Consider the following 18,061-nt stretch of genomic DNA (forward strand, 5'->3'; position numbering starts at 1 on the left):
AAAAAAAAAAAAACCCCTACTTTTATTTAAGGACACTTTTCAGCACCAGGAGAGCACTGCAAAGTAATCTGTAGAAGGTGCTGTGTCATAGGGGGTTAAAATGCAAAGAGGAGATGCTGGGTGCAAATCCCAGCAGCGCCACAGTTAATATCATGTTCTACGTAAGTGAAAAGTTACTTTACTGATTCATATACAGAACTATATGATCTACAGTAGTCTACATATGTGATGTCAAAGTCATTTTACCACATGATTTTACCATCATCTCGACCAATGAAACACCTCTTTCTATTACAAAAGCTTTAATCACGGGGATATCCTAATATCAGAAAAAGAAGTGCAATTTAGACATTTTTCTACATGACGGAGAAATTGCTGTGGTTGATTCTGCTCATCTGTACGTAGCGCTTTAAGTGGGAAAAACGTTTCGTAACTCATCCAAGTGACTTCTTCAGCCTCAGCTGACTGAAGGTTTCCCTCAACCCTATAAACAGCAGTGATTGAAAGTGATTGAAAGAAATCTGCGAGCATGATTGCAGTTGGGATTAAACTGCAACAAATAAATATGTAAAACTACAGAAAATCTGCTGATTTCTTATAACCTAGGTGGTCCTTTGTAAAACTGAAAGTAGTTCTAATTCATGTAAAATGTCGTTTTTATACTGTGGACCCCACATTTCTAGAGTAGATTAAAAAAACCCAAAAAAAAACTTTTCTGCCATTTAAGTATTTATCTATTATTTAATTACGGTGGTGTGGTTTTAATGGTCACGGTGGGGTGTGTTTATCAGGAGGGAAAGCTGTAAAATTTACGAAAATACAGGTACAAGTCCAAAATTTCAGCCCTCCTTCACATTTTACAAAGCAGTCCAGTCCTTTGTTGGCCCGGTTGTTGAGTCCGGGGCGGTTTGATGTCCCTAATCTACAGTATCAGCTTGTTTATCAATCTGGAGGCAGATCCACTATTGGACCCCCAGAAGACAGCCAATCAAAAGCCTGACCAAACTCCCACCTAACCAATCAGAAGCGTCCTCAGTGAGACGCTGCATCTGTACCAAGTTGAAGAGCGGAGCATCCTCTGCCGAAAGACATCTCGTTGGTAAGACAACCGTCTCGTCGTCGCTCAAATGTCAAAAGCTGTAGTGCAGAGAAGCGCACTTTGTGTTTACCGGTTACCTTCTAGGTTGTTTCGGAAAGCAACTTTTTGCGTCAGTCAGAATCCTCCTACATGACAGCAGCATGTTAGCTGCTAACATATAGCCCTAGCTTTTTGGCGTTTATAGAGCGAGCATCTCCGCATCCCCTCTGTTATTATTTTAGCTCTTTGGAGGAGTGTCCACACCTCGAAGCTATGACTATAATAAAACACATTTCAGGTTTTGTTTACACATTGGCAACAGCGTTGGTTATCGTTTCTAAGATATTTTAAGTAACCCACATCTCGCGGCAGTCATTGTTTTGGAAAATAAACCTTTACTGATAAGCAGCTGCGTGCTGGGATTGCACTGTCTGCTGTGTTAACAGTAAGCTATGTAAGTGATGGGTTAGAGCCGTCTCTGTTTAGTACAATATGTGAAAGATTCATGTGGTGTTGAAATAATCGGAAAAACGAGTTTCCTGTGGGGACATTTTAAACGAATGTACACTCAGGCTTAACTTGGAAATTCGGAGAAATTTTAGTCCAAGACTTTCTCTAAAAAAAATAATCTATAGCAGATGAAAGTAAATAATTGATTGCAATTTTAATCAACATTTCAAGTTCGTGTTTTGTATTATGGTTTTTGCTAATCTTAGCTGCTCATATAGGATAGTAACTAATAGTTGCTGTCTACTTATACTAGTCAGAAAAGTTGTTTTATAACAGCCATACTTGCAACAATGCAGATAAAGTGTTTATATACTGTGTGACTATGTTGAATATAAAAACACACCAAGCAATAAAATCGTATGAGATCAATGTAAAGGCGCATAAACACAACTTCAAAGTCCATGTGAGTGCAAGACACCACTGCAGTGACTAGTCAGATAACATGGATCACATAAGTTAGGCAGGACACACAGATACATGTCTAAGAAAATCTTCTAAACGAAATGGAATGTGAAAGCGTAATGGAAACACCTGTGTTTTTTTTTTTGTTTTTTTTGTCTACAGAGATATAATGGGCCGCAGAAAGTCAAAAAGAAAGCCACCTCCCAAGAAGAAAATGACAGGTAACCTGGACACCCAGTTCACTTGCCCTTTTTGCAATCACGAGAAATCCTGCGATGTCAAAATGTAAGTATCGCTCCAAATTCTTGAAACATTCATGCATCGGGGACATCCTGCCTAAAGTAACTGTCTCCTAGGGAACGAACCCGCAACACTGGAATTATATCCTGCAGCGTTTGCTTGGAGGAGTTTCAGACTCCCATAACATGTATCCTTTTAATCAACAAAAGATGCTGCTTGCTGCCAGGGATGTTTGATTTTGCTTTTTATTTAGAAGTATATTTCAAAAAGTATTAACTCTCCGAGGTCTAAGTTATCAGAGGTGGTTACTCGACCCCAACTTTATATTTTGGGAAAAGGGAAAACATACTTTTTTTTTTTTTTAAACTAATCACTTGAACGATTACTTTCCTTGTTCTCTGGCTGCCATGACTTGTGACACAGACATGTGATTGCATAGAGTTAGGGTTGGGTTTGTCTGTGATGATGACTTAGACCTTGGAAGGTTAAATACACTCTGCACTTGAATACAGTTCTGGATGCACATGCACATAAAGTACTTTCATTTAAAGTAATACATTTAAGTTGATCTTTGATGCAGCATGTGTATGTTGAATTTTTGAGCACTTGGTTTGGTCCTTAACCTTTTCTCAATAGATCTGTCCGAGCCGGTGGACGTCTACAGTGACTGGATCGATGCCTGTGAAGCAGCCAACCAGTAGCATTCCTAACTGACCTTCTAACCTCAATTTCTGCTTCTTGAAGTAATTTCTGTTGAGCTAGCACAATGTAGCAAACATTTTGTTTTTCTCTTGAGTCACCTGGTGTTCTTAGTTCCTTTTAGGTTTGTTTTTTTTCTTGCTGATTATGACACATTACTCTGGCTGGGCCAGAGTGTGGCCATGTTCTTCTGACAGTAACATGTAGCTATAAAAAGATCAATGTAAATGTTTTCATATCTTATGTTAGTGAACTATTGTAGGACTTAACCTTCCCTTCTTTCGGACCAAATTGTTATATAATAGTTTAAAATATAACCTATGAAATATTTCTTTATATCTTCTCTTAGATCGTTTCAAAGATTTATTTAGCATCTAGATGTTGACATATTTAGATTCTGGTGACACAATCAGAATAACTTGTCACATGTAGATTTTCTTTATTTTCCCCCAACTGTGTCACTATTGCACTGAAAACATTTTTTTCCTTTTGGACCAATTTATATTTTTACTGCTAGATTTTCCTTAAAAAAAACAAACAAACAAACAGACAAAAACAAAATCACTTTATGTATCTCTCGTACACTACTTTGATGTATTTGTGTACTTCAAGTTGCTGACAGTAGTAAGAAAATAAAGTCACGAAAATGCTTTGTGTGTTTTTATTGCACAAATGTTTATGAATGTTTCATGTTTAGTGAAAAGCATATTGATAAAGAAACCAGGAGCCAGCATGTCAGGGTGAAATGTTAATGAATCTGTACTTGTCAGTGCCAGTATCAGCGCGTTAGTGATGATGAAAAATTTATATGCCATTTAAAAAAATAAAACAAAAAACACTACATTCTTAGCTAGATTGTAAAGCTTGTACAACACTAGATGGCACACCTCTACCACTTATAAATCATGGAAGCTTTTGAATGATGGGGAGCTGAGAGGAGAAAAAGCATGCACCACTTTCTGTAATCCAAAGCCAGTCTGAAAGCCAGACAGCTGAAAGTAGCGAACAGTTTGAAATTGAGCTCAAACGGGATTTAAATGTTCTCGGGTTATTCCGCCCCAACAATCTCCAGCACGTAATGCTGCCAGATTTGCCCCCTCAGATCGAACAATTCGACTGAACCTGAAGGTCACTTCCTCTTTCATGCTGTTTTTGAGTGCATTAATGGTTAATGGGAAGAGTACATACAATAGCTAACTTAACTTATTAAAGGCACGGCCATCTTTGATGGGTAGGTTCTTCGTGTGATGAAGAGGTGATAGCTGTGTTATCCACCTGCTAAACTATTTATTTAAAATAACAGTCTTGGTGCTTATACAAACTGTGCTGTGCGCGCGCGCGTGTGTGTGTGTGTGTGTGTGTGTGTGTGTGTGTGTGTGTGTATATAGACTGTTTCGTTTTGGACAGCAGTCCTAGTTTGCAGCAGTCGTTTTGACATAAAAATAGTAGGGTAGCAGGCCTGGCCAACAGTTCTGTCCAAACTGACGTCAGTGAGGTTATCTAGAGAGCATATTCTCACTTTTCCATCACATGTATGATTTTATTTAAACTGGGATTTAAAAAAAAAAAAAATCTTTAAGTTTAAAATGTAAGCAAGAAATTTAACTTGCTTATACAAGCAGACACCCTGTGCACATATCATGAACCCTGTGATAGGCAGTGGGACCTCTAGCTTTACAAATAACGTTACATTCAAGACATTCGGTGGGTTAGACAGTATGTTGCAGAAGCTTTAAAAATTCTGCATATTTGTCATGACTCACATAAGGATATATCTGCAAGCGCATGGGTCTGCTTTGCTGTTGCTTTTCACAGCCAGTGGTGGACAAAAAATAAATAATACTTCATTATAGGTCCTGCTTATGAAAAATATCCCCCTGTGTGTGGTAAACTGTATCTGTGTTTTATTCTTTAAGTATAGCTAATAAATATATGAAGTAAAAAGGAAAACACTATCTGGACTGTACAGCAGGAGTGTCATCAAATGGAAAATATTTAAGTTTAGGTGCTCGAATGTGTAACTAATTGTTCGGGCATCATTCCAACACTGGTGGCGTGTGGCCAGGTAGAAGTGCAACAGTAAAGCTAAAGTTCCCAAAAGTCGAAATATTACAGGACTATTTTTTGCAGTGCAAAAACAACTGGTGACCACGTACCAAACTTCAATCTGGATACCACCACACCTGCACGTACTCCTTTATAAAAACCAGTGCACCGTGTCTCTCAGAACCTTTTTAAAAAAAAGACTTTCTCAGTAAACAAACTCTGAAATGCTCCACAACAAGCCATGTAAATGAGCCCTGCAAAAATGGCACAATGGGTAATTTAGCAAACTTAACATGACTATTGGTTAGCGCAGGTGCTCGCGGTGAAAAAAAAAGAAAAAAAAGAAAAGCAATGTCCGCACAAAAGCTGCGCATCGCGATCAGTCTGTGGACCCAGAGCTTGTGTGTCATCCAAAGGAGTGGTATCCTGGAGCCTGCAGAGCTCTTAATGTGGACGTGTTCCAACTGGGTCGAAGTTCAATAGCACCAACTTGTTTGCCCTCCAGGAACTTTGCATATTTTGCTTCATTATGTTCAAACTGGACTGGTTACACGGGGGTAAAAAAAAATTTTTTTTTCTAAATTACGATGCAAGTATAAAAAGCTTTAGGGAAAAAAAACAAAAAAAAAACAAAAAACTATAAATTGCAAAAGATCAAAGATCAAAAAGTCTCCACTTCAGAGCGTGGTTATTTTTAGCTGTAACAATAACATCATTAACTAGAGTGACTGAACTTGGCCACCACATTTTTTTTGTGACGGAAGGTCAGTGTAAACACATTTCTTCTCTTTTACTCACGGAAAGCCAAACAATAAGCTGAAGAGTCAAAAACTTGTTTATAAAAGACGGGAAATGAAGCAGACAATGACGTCAATCGATCTGAAAGGTCTGATCGTCGCAAGGACAGTCGCGGCTGGCTGTCTAAAGTAAAAGCGAAAAAAAAAAAAAAAAGGTGGGGGGGTGGGGGCTGGGGTTGGGGTGAGGGAGAGGGAGGTGGGATGGAGGATGCTGCTGTCCATGGTTTTTCCCCTTAGTCAGAGTACTGGTTGTAGCCATCAAACTCCACCTCGCTCCCGTTGTTGCAGTTGGCCTCAGTGGGGTTGATGCAGTACTTGTTGTCGTAGACTTGGCGGGGCAGGCCATAAGTGGTCATGCCCTGTTGAGAGGCCCCTTTGTTGGTGCCCATCTGCAGAGAGATTGTGGTGGTGTCACAGTCCTCCAGCTTCAGGTTCTTGTCAAAAATATGCCTCCTGGTTCCTGGAGCCGTCATGCCGGACTGTAGCAGAGAAAAGCAAGATGGAGGGCGCAGCGGTGTAAATACACTATACCGTTGCATTCATGACAGATGTGTTAACAAATCCAAAGAATCCACCAAAACTAATGAAGTGATCTGAGCAATCAATTTCTCTATATCTCAGCCTGACGTGTCTTAGTCCTCCAAATGCTATTAAAAAACAGTCAACAAGCACGAGGATGTGATTCACTAAGTGTCCTTATAATAAGATAGTCCAGTCAGAACCACATTAGTCAAAGAAAGAACAGTCATCAAATCTGTGATATGACTGTTTGGAGTTCCATGTATATGCACAAAAAGGCAAATGAGGGAGGGCAGTACTGGCAACAGATGTGCAATCACTTAGATCGGACACAGTATGAAATGTAGGAACTGAGGATGGAGGTGGGTTGCAAAGTGGCTTGCAGGAGTGCAGCAACTATTGGTTAGACTAAACCCTGTCAGATCAACTCAAGTTGCAGTTTCACCTAACATGTTTCTAATGTGTCTTTTTAATAAGTGTATATATTTTGTGTAATAACATTTTATCTCTTTGATGCAACAATAAAAGGGATTTTGTTCATTTCAAGATACATTTTAAAAACGATAATACATACTAACCATGCTAGAGCTATATCGCCAAGAAACTGTGTAGTGAACAAGTGTTACTTTAGTCTAAAATTATACATCTCTTCCCACCTGGCTGGCTCCCTTGTTGGTACCCATCTGTAGGCTGATAGTAGATTGGTCAGGGGTGTCCATGCCTATTTTGGCATCATACAAATGGCGTCGTGTCCCGTAAGAGGTCATGCCCTTTTGACTGGCAAACTGGTTAGTGCCCATCTAAATACAGAGGAAAAAGACAGGATTTACATGACATGCAATGTAGTTGCCACAGTTATTCTTTGGAGTGTCTCCAAAAACATCACACTTTAGGATCACGTATGAGGTGTGGTTATTGACCGGTCCATTCCGGTTCCTTGTTTGTTGTTAAAAAGTTGAGAAGACTGTTTGGGGAATATTCATTCAGCAAGAATCCAGCAGGGGGCACAATAACAACACACTGAGAACAGGCTTGGCCAGCAGAACAACACTGCACCATGACAGCTTGGCCATAACACAGTACATTACACGTTTAGCCTTTTTGCCACTCTGACCTGCAGGCCTATGATGTTACGTCCCTCCCTGAGCTTCTCGGGAGCGAAGCGCCGCTGCTGTTTCTCTGCGTACTTCACGCCTATATCGTACTTCGAGTGGAAACCTTTGGACTTGGCCTGAGAGACAGAAGTGGTGGTGACAGAAAGGAAAAATGGTGGTAATAAGAATGCACTTTTCATACCCACATTGCTTTTATTAGATCCATGCTGTTGCCATGGAAATCTAAGCAAAAAAAAAAAAAGTATCAAGATCAAATAATAATGTGCAGCCAGTGGTGATTTCAGCGAGATGCCGACGTATGTGAATGTGTGTGCACCGCCGCCCTCACCATTCCAGCCAGAGCGATGAGTGTGCACTGGACCTGAGTGTGGTTGACATTCTCAAACAGATCGTTGGCCTCAAAGATGTCGTGTGGCTTCAGGCCGTACTCCGTGATGGCACGGACGAAATTCCCTATGTTTTCCAGCTGAGAGAAAGAGCAAGAATACAGGCTGGAATAAGATCTTTTGGGCATTTATACATGCCTGGATATATTGGCAGAACAATGGTACTGGCCAGTCTGGCCCTGCTGACAGCTGTCAGCCCATTTGCTATCGGCAAATAGTGACATTCAGCAAAATTCAGAATGTCCAAAAATAATGTAATAAAAGATCTGAAAGGTCCTTGAATTTTTTTTAAAACTAGATTTCTTTGTTTCCCCTGGTACAAATGATGGGATGCAAACAATACAAACAAAATCAACAATGAAAATATCTATCAGCATATCAACCAAATTATTATTATTTTAAACTCTTATGTTACCGGCCCAGAATTTCATAAGCAATGCATGCCTTTTACAAATGTCTGAGTAGATCCTGTGTTTTTTTTCCTAGAATAAAACCTTGCATAACAACAGAAAAAATCTGTGACGGTTGCCATCTTGTAACACAAGAAGCTCTGCAATTTCAGAAATGATCTTATTCGCCTTTTTTTGTGATCTCATGTCGGAACTGAGGCTACAGCTCGTGGGCAGTCAGCTTACCTTGGCACCAGGGCCAAGTATTAAGATTCAAGCTCAATACCTTTTGCTAAATATTGACTCTCGATTTGCGCCCATGCCCTTGGAGAGTGCGACTGTGTGACGGTCTGTGTGCATGTGCGGCAGTGTCAATATCACAGCGAGAACTTTCTGAAAGGCGTTTTAATCAACGCTTAAGAGCTCTGTTTGCTTTTTCCTGGTCCAATACTAGGCTAATAAAAGCTGTGCTAAGATGAGCCTCATTTGATATGGAAGCTACTTTATGGAAGGTAAATAAAAGTCTTTGTTGTCAGTGCCAGTGCGGGAGACGAGTTCCACTCGGTGTGGAAAACAGGCCTGAGTTTTGAGAGCTGGAGCATTACCTGGTGCCAGTTTTGACTGGAGTGGTTGATCTTTTTCACAGAGCCCGGCTGGAGAGCATTTATGAGCCTACAAAAAGACAGAGCGAGAGAGAGATTTGAAGAAAGTTCCTGCTTTAAAAAAACAAAAACAAGGTGGCGTCCATCCACTCACTCGCACAATAGTACTCCATCTTTCAGGCTATCCATGAAGCTGTCCCCAGTCCTTTTGCCAGTCACATCTTCAATCCACAGTCTCAGCTCCTCTTCCTTATGTGGGTCATATTTTCCTGCAAGCTGAGAAGCAGAACAGAGCAGAGATGATCGCTCAAACATGATATGAATTTAGATTTTTTCTGGTTTTATTGATTCAAAACAGTAAGACATTAAATAATTAAATAAATAAAAATAAGACAGCTTGCCCTTTTATGGGCCCTGTAGAAGAACAAAGAGGCATTAATGTGTGTCTACAGTGAAATAATATCCAGTGGATCATATATACATTAAACATTTATATTGTATTTAGTGCGTATTAGACTGTGCCTGCTCTGACCAGAACAATGTAACTGTGTACAAGCTGTAAATATTCATCTAAGACAATGTTCTCCAGGCACGCTGAGAAAGTGCAAGGACATGGGTATTAGAAGCCTCCGTTTAGTCTTGGGACCTAGTTAAAACAAGGTCCAGTTTCAATCTCACCCAGGAGCAAAACTGTAAAACATCCAAACAAAATACACAAAAAAAGCAGAGCAAAATAAAGAAAGGCCACTTTGCAAGTGATACCATTTCAAATTATGCAGTGCTAGAAGGGCTTAATTATATTTCCTCATTCAGGGGGTCACGTTGGGGTTACTGCATAGGGTCATAGTTTTATCCCCCCCCCATCAGGTTTCTACTTCATCTGCTGGGAAACTTCTCTCCTCAAGAGACTGCCAACTGTTGCATAGTGTTCAGAAAAATGTTATACAATTCACAACAAACTTTTACGTTTTGTAAACTGATTCAACTTAAGATTATTGTAGACTACATCTAATGATATTTAGTCAACCAAAACTAAAAGAATTTAAAAGCCTAAATTATGACTCAAAGAATTTAACAGTTCAGTCAAAAGACTAAAACTAAATCAAAACGGACACTGGTCGAGTCCTCCATTAACACAAAGAAGCCTTGATGTCTACAAATCTATGGGAAAACGGTGGCTGGGTTTCCTTGACTTATGACCTCCATAAACACTTTTTCAATGAGAATATGGTTCCAATTGCTTGTTTCCAAGTCTTATGGAACATATAGTGAAGTCCAAATATTGTCAGAAAGAGTGATAAAACAGGCCACACTTAAAGGCAGACCTGCTTTGTGACTGACAAGTTGCTGTGATGTGTGTTTGAGAAGCTAAAAGTTACTGCACAATCAGAACCAAAATACTCAGACTTTAAGATGAGACTTCAACCAGTGCTGACGTCACAGCGGCACAAGTTTGTCTTTTATGTACACTCAACTCTAGATGTTCTTCTAATACATTTTATTTGATATTTTCTAGTCTTTAAATTTGAGAAATCTTCAGCAGACTGCATGTGCCACTCAACTATTCATATATTTGTGTCTCCATGTAGACGTGTGGAGAGACAGAAATATGTGTAAAAATCTCAAGTCACCTCTCATGTCTTTATATTTTTCTGGGAAAATGGCTGCTGCAATTTATTGAAGCATGCAAACATAAAGAAAAATGTTTGCATGTTAGAATTGTATGGTAACGTTTGTACAATTCTAACAAGCTTGAAAGTCAACTTTTGGTATGACCACCATTCTTCAATATAGCCTGATCTCTCTTAGGCAGCTTTCTATAATTTCTTTAAGTAGGCTTCAGGAATAGTTCTCTAGGCTTCTTGAAGGACATTTAAAGCTCTTTTTTGATGTTAGCTGCCTTTTGTTCCATTCTCTGTCAAATTGATCCCACATTGCTTCAATAATGTTGACATCCCGGCTCTTGGTAGGCGAGTGCATAAGTGATAAAGTTCTCTAGTGTGTGTGTGTGTGTGTGTGTATGCTTTTACTGCATTCACAGTGTCTTTGGGAGCATTGTCATGCTGAAAAATGAAGCTGTTGCCAATCAGATACTTGCCCTATGGTACTAAAAGGATCAAACTTGACAGTATTTTTTCAGTATTCATAATTCCATCATTTTTGACAAGATCACACCACTAGCTGAAATGTAGCCCTAACCTCCACCATGTTTTGCAGATGGCTTACCCCGCCCACTGTTATACCCCTCTCCTGACCTTCTCCATACATATTGAGATGATCTGAACCAAAAGTTTCAAATGCAGATTTATCGCTTCATCAGACCCCATATGGAAAAGAAATAGTAAAAACTTATGTGATTACTCATGAAAGTGGCCACTTTCTCATTACTTTCATACATTGTTTTAGTAAGTATCCAAAACATACAAGTTTCATTATATAATTTTTTGATAGATAGCTATCTATCTATCTCTCTTTTCCATATGGGACTGGCTTCCACTGATTTTCATGTATAATGTGACATAGCCCAGCCTTTTCTTCCCGTTTTGGTTCTTTAAGAATGGCTACTTCCTTCCTTCATCCTTCCACTGACACCTTTTCTGATGAGATGGAGCAAAAGGACCAGATACATCTCTCAGGTTCTGAGTTAGATCTTTGCTGGATTTCTTCCCCAGTTTCTTGATGTTCCTAATGACTTTTAGATAATAATATCTTCAGCAGATAAACTTTTTTTTTTTTCTTTTTAAGACCCAGCACTTTCTTTTGTTTACTTGTCCCTCCTTTTAAGGACACACAGGCTGAGCTTGCTACATTTTCAGCTAATAGCTTTTTGTGAATCACCTTGTTAGTGCAAAAATACAATTTTATTCCCCTCAAACTCTTATATTTGGCAAATTTTATTTTATTATTTATCAAAAGAAACATGAACAAATTATATGTTTCTTTGACAGGCTGCTAGTAACAAAACGCCAAAAGATACAATTTAAAATTGGTTCTTTTGGAAGTTGTCTGTTATGTGTCGACACAAGACTTTTTAATGCTTGATGATTCAGAGGTCAGCGTTAAGTGACTTAAACAAAAACATTCCTCTGAAAATAGTCAGGTACAAGAATGGGACTGAAAATAAGTATAAAAAACAAAAAGAAAAACTCTGAAGAACTTAAAAATTATTCCTCAGGACCTCTTTTTTTAAAATAAAAATAAATAAATAAATAAATAAATAAATAAATAAATAAATAAATGGCAACAAAGTCAGCCTCCTGGGAGGTAAAATATAAAGAAATGATGAGTGGCTAAAGAGTTTTGCACATTACTGTATGAGATGGATTATTTAAGTGCACTAATTGAAAACTGGCCTCTCCGTTTTATTTCAAGGTGGAGTGCCTTCCTAAAGATTTATCAGGAAACTATGTATAATTTACACATATGTATAATAAAGTGTTATCATTCTTACTGATAGTTGAAAGTATAAGGATACTGTATGTGAGAAATTGGTATGAGAATAGTAGACTCTGTAATCTAAAATACAACATTCAAATCCTTAAATACATGAATAGCAGCTTCTTTCATGCCTCAGAGTCTCACAGAGGATGACGCTCCATATCTGAAAGTCTTACTATATACTGAAAAATACTCTAAGCTGAGGTGTAAAGAGAACAGGAAGGAAAATGAAATGTGGACATTTCTGCATGCAGAAACACACAGGCCTCTCCCTCTCTCTCCATGCATTTCCTTATTGGCATAAACACACTGCCCTAATACTTTGAATTCTGGCATGGGGGTTTAAGGCTGCCCCCCCCCACCTCACCCCTTCACCACACACACACACACACACACACACACACACACACACACACACACACACACACACACACACACACACACACACACACACACACACACACACCCTGAATGTTCTGCAGATAAGTCTTCACAGTCTGGGATCAGCAGCCAACACAAACAAGTATTTCAAAGCAGCAGGGGATAGCGTGGACTCCAGTCCATCACACCAAACTTGGGAGAAACAGCTTTTCCTAAACACTCCTCCCTCTCCCTCTGCCTGTCTCGCTCTGTGTATTCGATTGGCTGCGCTCATATTTCTCCCTCACAATCTCTCTCCTTCTTCTCTCCCTTTGGGTTTTCCAGAATCTGCCCTTTTACAGCGAGTTGACTATTCAGGCACCCAATGTCCGATAAAGGCACACCAAGTCAACAGGTCCCCCTGCCAGTCGGGGGGGGGGGGGGGGGGGGGGTGTTTGATTTAATTGTGCTTTGTCTTTTGATTGCCGAACTCCACTGCCACAATAAAAACTATTTTAGGCATGAAACACACAGAGAGAAAAGGCAAACAGAACAAAAAATGATCTGACTGTATACTGACGGATGTTATCGAGAGCATGTAACACTTGTAATTCCACCATGAGTGGTAATTACAATAAATAAATAAATAAATAAAAAGAATCAGTAACTGTAAGATCATAGCAAAAGCTATCAGAACATTATGCTAGCTGTCTTAGCTTAGCCAGCATTAGCTAAAAGTAGCTCCACGTGTGGCTGATCATACCAGACCAAGTAAGGCTGTGGCAGTAAATCTTCTGACTGCACTGAACTCCAGTTTGGTGCATTTCATTTCTTATGAATAGAACTTTTTATTTGATTAATGGTGGTCGGCTCTTTTTAAAGGGTTAAATAGTGGCATGTGAAGCTAAAAAAACCAGTACAAGATTGTCAGCAAAGTGTGTCAGGATGTCACGTGAAAAGTCAAATGAATTACTCTGAAAAAAAACTCTTAATAATAAATCATCATCCCTGAGGGGACACCCAGAATCAATATATAAAGTCAGTTTTGCAGATAACTGAGGTGGAGCCCATGTTTGTCTGCTTTATATACAGTTAGGCAAATACTACAGTATATTGATTCTAAAACCATGGGTTGGCCCTTTCCTGAAAATCGAAATAAAGGATTAACAAGACATTGTAGGATGATTAATAAATGAGAAGAAATAAAGCAATAGCTCTAATTCTTTTATAGTTATAATAATTTAGATTTTTGAACAATAAACTTAAAAGGGAAAATAAGAAAAAGCCCCCAGTAACCCCAACATTTTCACAGGGATCAATAAGACCAAGAGGTTTAGCAATTGCTGGCTTCATCTCCATTGATGTATTGCATGTTTGAGATTTATCACTTCGTTTTATGAGTGAATTTTCTGCTAATTTGGTGTTTTCTTCAGATGTTTTGTACTTCAAATAAATATATATTCAATAATCTTAGAGCTTATAGCCAATTTTATTTAAGGAGTCATACTGTGCGGCTACAGCATGGATTTATTAAGAAAACGCATATAAAAAAAAAAAGAAAATAAGAAAAATGTGGACTGCCCTGCACTGTATAGTGGTGAGTTCAAAAACCAGTGTAACAATAGGAAAGAGCTACAAAGTGCCAGTAAGCTGAAGCAGCCATGCCACACACGTCACCTACACAGCAGTTTGCAGGAGGAAAAACTGCCAGCATTTGTCACCATAAGCTAACGGTCAGTTCGAACCAAGTAGGGCTGCTGCAGCTAAACTCTGGGTGTACTGACCCGAGCAGTGGACTGTGACAGAGAAAATTAAACAGGCTCACAAGAATGGCTCCAGAGCTTTGCTACACTATCACAGACTATTTGCTGTAACCGCTGGTGTAAATACGCGAGTTGAGCTGTTAGTGCCTGATATGTGGATTTCCGCCCCTCCCTCATTTATTTGTTTGCATCGAGTCTCCTTGGATTCACTGTGTGAACTACTGGCATGGCCTTGTCTTTGCTATCTATCGCCTATCTGTCTCCTGTCCACCTGTGTTCTATCAGGACAGTGTTTTGTCATTCTTGACTTGGATGTAAACTGTTTAGAGTGAGCACACTTTCTCACGTTCCAAGTCAGAGCCCAGTCACTCCATAAAAGGCCATTAGATGATGATCATGTACCTGTCAGTCTTTCTGCTGCATCTCTGCCCCTCTCTGATGTCACGCTGCTGGAACGCAGCATCCCGCCATTACTCTCATTTAAGCCCTTAGGCTTAAATAAAAATTTTATATCTCCCCCAACACACACACACACACACACACACACACACACGACCCTACTTCTCAATTTCCACTCACTGCGTGTACGTGATCGGCTTGGAAATTGCACTGTGGTGTCGGTAAAATAGCAGCCTGACTGCTGAAAGGAATGCGGGCTTCATAGAGTGTGCTGCACCTCTGCATGAGACTAAAGCACAGCTGAGAGATGGCACCATTCAGGGAAGAGGCCAGGGCAATGATGATTATAATGATGATGATCTGGGTATTGGAACAGTCACAGGCTGACCTTTGTCATTCTGGCTGTTAGCAGCTGTGACTCATCCAAACATACAGAGTCACTGCTGTCACCGCACAGGCAGAAAATCCCAGTAATTTTATTCACACTCACAAAGTGAACACGGCCTAGCTTCCCCACAACGGTGACAACACAAAAAAAAAAAAAAAAGCTTGAAAATCAGGATTGTGCATGTTTATCCTTACCCAGGTACAAACTGATTTAAAGGTGGAATGTGAGTAAACACTTGTCAGGTGATCCGGCCAGTTTAAAAAAAAAAAAAAAAAAAAAAAAAAAAAATCAGTAATATAATGTGCAATGGCACAACACAGATACGTTCCACCCTGCCAAAATAGTGAGAAATTAATTTTTCAAAGTGATATATATATTATATTGTATTTGGTATATTAGCAACAATATTCCACATCCCAAAATAAATACTCTCACTGACCTAATCATTACAATCTTTCAAAGCTTACTGAATGTAATACTTCCTGTTAAACTTGTGTCATATGTAATTATATGGAACTGCTTTCCAGTTTGCTCTCTCACATGCACATCCATTTACGTCTAGGAAAAGGTTCATAAAAGGTGGAGGATGTGAATTTTAATGTAGTATAATTAGTGAGGGGTGCACACTCACTAATGATACACTAAGTTTTTAATGTTGGCGTGTGTGTAGTTTTCATTCAGTCTCGGTCGTTGTGTCCTTGGGCAAGACACTTCACCCGTTGCCTACTGGTGGTGGTCAGAGGGCCCGGTGGCGCCAGTGTCCGGCAGCCTCGCCTCTGTCAGTGCGCCCCAGGGTGGCTGTGGCTACAATGTAGCTTGCCATCACCAGTGTGTGAATGGGTGTATGAATGGGTGGATGACTGGATATGTAAAGCGCTTTGGGGTCCTTAGGGACTAGTAAAGCGCTATATAAATACAGGCCATTTACCATTCATCTAATTTCTCTGTTCAATCCCCTTTCTCACTGCACAGTGCAGCTTCAAGCTCAGCCTTTGTAAGATCACCTTCTTCCATGTTTCAGTCACTTTTTGATTTCTCTGAGGGGAGATCAGCCAAACAACAATAACAGAGCACTCCCTCCACCACGTGCTTCACTCCAGCACACTATAAAGCCCTGACCCTGCATAATCGCACGAATCATTTGGCCACTAAAGCCTGTTTTCTGCTCGAAAAACAATCACCTCCTTCACGGTGTGATCTCTTACCAAAAGACAGAAGTGTGTCACCGCAGCGGTTTTCCCAAGCACACAACCTGAAATTAAACTGGAATGAGATCACATCACCGATGATATCTCCCCCCCCCCACCCTCTCGGTGTAACGTTAAGATACATGTAGGAGTTCCTTTCCAACTGTTTGATGCAGAGCCACAGGCCAACAGCAGGTGTATTTATCTCTATGTCTTTTGCTGCGAGTTGTTTCAACATGCTTAACTATAAAAGCAGCCACCACAAACCCTCTCTTCTGTTTCTTTGTATCACAGTTTCGTTGGAAAAACTGCGTATTTACAGCAATCACAGAGAGCTTGTTGTTTACTTTGCTATTATACTGGGTAGATCAACCTGTTATTGACCCTTTGTGGACCTCTGACCCCCACCAGAGGAGCCCATGCTTCACCTACAGCATCCAAACACACTCTGGATAACTAATATTAAAAAAAAGAAAGAAAACATACCTTACTCTTGACCTCGGCGGAGAGTCCGAAGGCTGGGCCGCTCCTGAAATGTGTTGTCATTCTGTCGGGTTTTCTTTTCTTTTCTTTTCTTTTTTGGCTATTTACAGTGGAGCTAGGGGGGAGCTTTAAAAATGGAGAAGCAGGTTAGAGCTCTCTGTCCAAACAAGGCAGGGAAAGCACGCAGAGAAAGTCCCCAACAAATCCGCGGGTATCTTTTACCCCCCTTTTCTTTTCTTTTTATTAATAATATTATTATTCGCCCCAGTCGTGCTCGGACCTGCTGGCGGAGGTTTTTGGACAACTTTCCAACACTTTTCCGAATCTTTTTAAAACTCTTCCCATGTGTGTGCTCTCTGATTGGCCGCGAACTCCGTCCAATCCGGACGCAGCCCCATCACGGAGGGGAGTGATGTCACCGCTCGGGTATTGGATTTAATCAGTGTCACTTTTTCCACCTTCATACCGGTCCGGGATAATTCACACGTGTGTTAATATGCAGTTTGAAGGAGTTATGTCATTGCCATGTTCAGATCAATTTCTGTTTTTACTCAAGGTCTTAAAAGGAAATTCACGTAGCAGTAACATTTAATTCAGTAATATGAATAATTAAATATTAAGGAGATCTATAGCCTAGATAACTGCAATAAAGTCATACAGTAACATATTAGAAAAGGAAGTCTTAAAACATCTTAAAAATACACGCTTAGATATATAAAAATACTAATATGTGTCTAAAACTGGTCTACTATGTTAATAGAACTACTAAAACACATTATTACCAAAATTGAGTAATCACCCATCATTGAATTCAGGTGTTCCAATCACTTTCATGGCCACAAATGTATTAAATCAAGCACCTAGGCAAGCAGAGTGCTTTTTCAAACATGGGTCGCTCTCAGGAGCTAACTAAATTCCAGTGTGGAACTGTGATAGGATACCACCCGTGTTATATATCCAGTTGTGAAATTTCTTCTGTATTAAATATTCCATGGACCTCCAAATTTCATCAGAAAATCAGATTGGCCATCAGATTAACTCAAGAACAGTGCATACAGAGCTTCATGGAATTGGTTTCCATGGCCGAGCAGCTGCATCCAAGCCGCATATTGCAAAGCACAACATTAAGTGTTGTTTGCAGTGGTGTAAAGCATGAGTGCGTGTGCTTCTCAGTCTGGTATTCCGATAGATGAGTTTGGGTTTGGCAGTTGTCAGGAGAACAGCACTTGTCTAACATTGTCATTGTACCAAGTGTAAAGT

The 18,061-nt window shown here is 39.8% G+C and overlaps 2 protein-coding genes across 2 annotated transcripts; one reads left to right on the top strand and one right to left on the bottom strand.

Moving 5' to 3' along the window:
- Nucleotides 1-1,028: 1,028 nt before the first annotated feature.
- On the top strand, nucleotides 1,029-3,579 carry elof1 (elongation factor 1). Its single transcript, XM_085403137.1, has 4 exons — nucleotides 1,029-1,099; nucleotides 2,153-2,275; nucleotides 2,347-2,417; nucleotides 2,867-3,579. Exons 2-4 carry the CDS (start codon nucleotides 2,160-2,162, stop codon nucleotides 2,929-2,931), a joined length of 252 nt encoding a protein of 83 aa, XP_085259263.1. The 5' UTR covers nucleotides 1,029-1,099; nucleotides 2,153-2,159; the 3' UTR covers nucleotides 2,932-3,579.
- On the bottom strand, nucleotides 3,561-17,147 carry cnn1b (calponin 1, basic, smooth muscle, b). Its single transcript, XM_085403136.1, has 7 exons — nucleotides 16,805-17,147; nucleotides 8,938-9,059; nucleotides 8,787-8,853; nucleotides 7,735-7,872; nucleotides 7,406-7,522; nucleotides 6,948-7,091; nucleotides 3,561-6,251 (listed from the first exon to the last, which is right to left on the bottom strand). The coding sequence occupies exons 1-7, from the start codon at nucleotides 16,862-16,864 to the stop codon at nucleotides 6,006-6,008; spliced, it is 894 nt and encodes a 297-aa protein (XP_085259262.1). The 5' UTR covers nucleotides 16,865-17,147; the 3' UTR covers nucleotides 3,561-6,005.
- Nucleotides 17,148-18,061: the final 914 nt, after the last annotated feature.

This window comes from Rhamphochromis longiceps, linkage group LG4 (genome assembly GCF_057381845.1).
Source record: "Rhamphochromis longiceps isolate RC_006_pf linkage group LG4, R_longiceps_female_GT1.1, whole genome shotgun sequence".
NCBI classification, from domain to species: domain Eukaryota; kingdom Metazoa; phylum Chordata; class Actinopteri; order Cichliformes; family Cichlidae; genus Rhamphochromis; species Rhamphochromis longiceps.

Coding starts and splice junctions, on each gene's coding strand:
- elof1 (XM_085403137.1), top strand. CDS start 2,160: ATGGGCCGCAGAAAGTCAAAAAGAAAGCCACCTCCCAAGAAGAAAATG. Junction 2,276..2,346: donor AAATCCTGCGATGTCAAAAT/GTAAGTATCGCT, acceptor ACTGTCTCCTAG/GGAACGAACCCGCAACACTG. Junction 2,418..2,866: donor GTTTCAGACTCCCATAACAT/GTATCCTTTTAA, acceptor TTTTCTCAATAG/ATCTGTCCGAGCCGGTGGAC.
- cnn1b (XM_085403136.1), bottom strand. CDS start 16,864: ATGACAACACATTTCAGGAGCGGCCCAGCCTTCGGACTCTCCGCCGAG. Junction 7,092..7,405: donor GTAACATCATAGGCCTGCAG/GTCAGAGTGGCA, acceptor CTCTGTATTTAG/ATGGGCACTAACCAGTTTGC. Junction 6,252..6,947: donor CCAACAAGGGAGCCAGCCAG/GTGGGAAGAGAT, acceptor TCTCTGCTACAG/TCCGGCATGACGGCTCCAGG.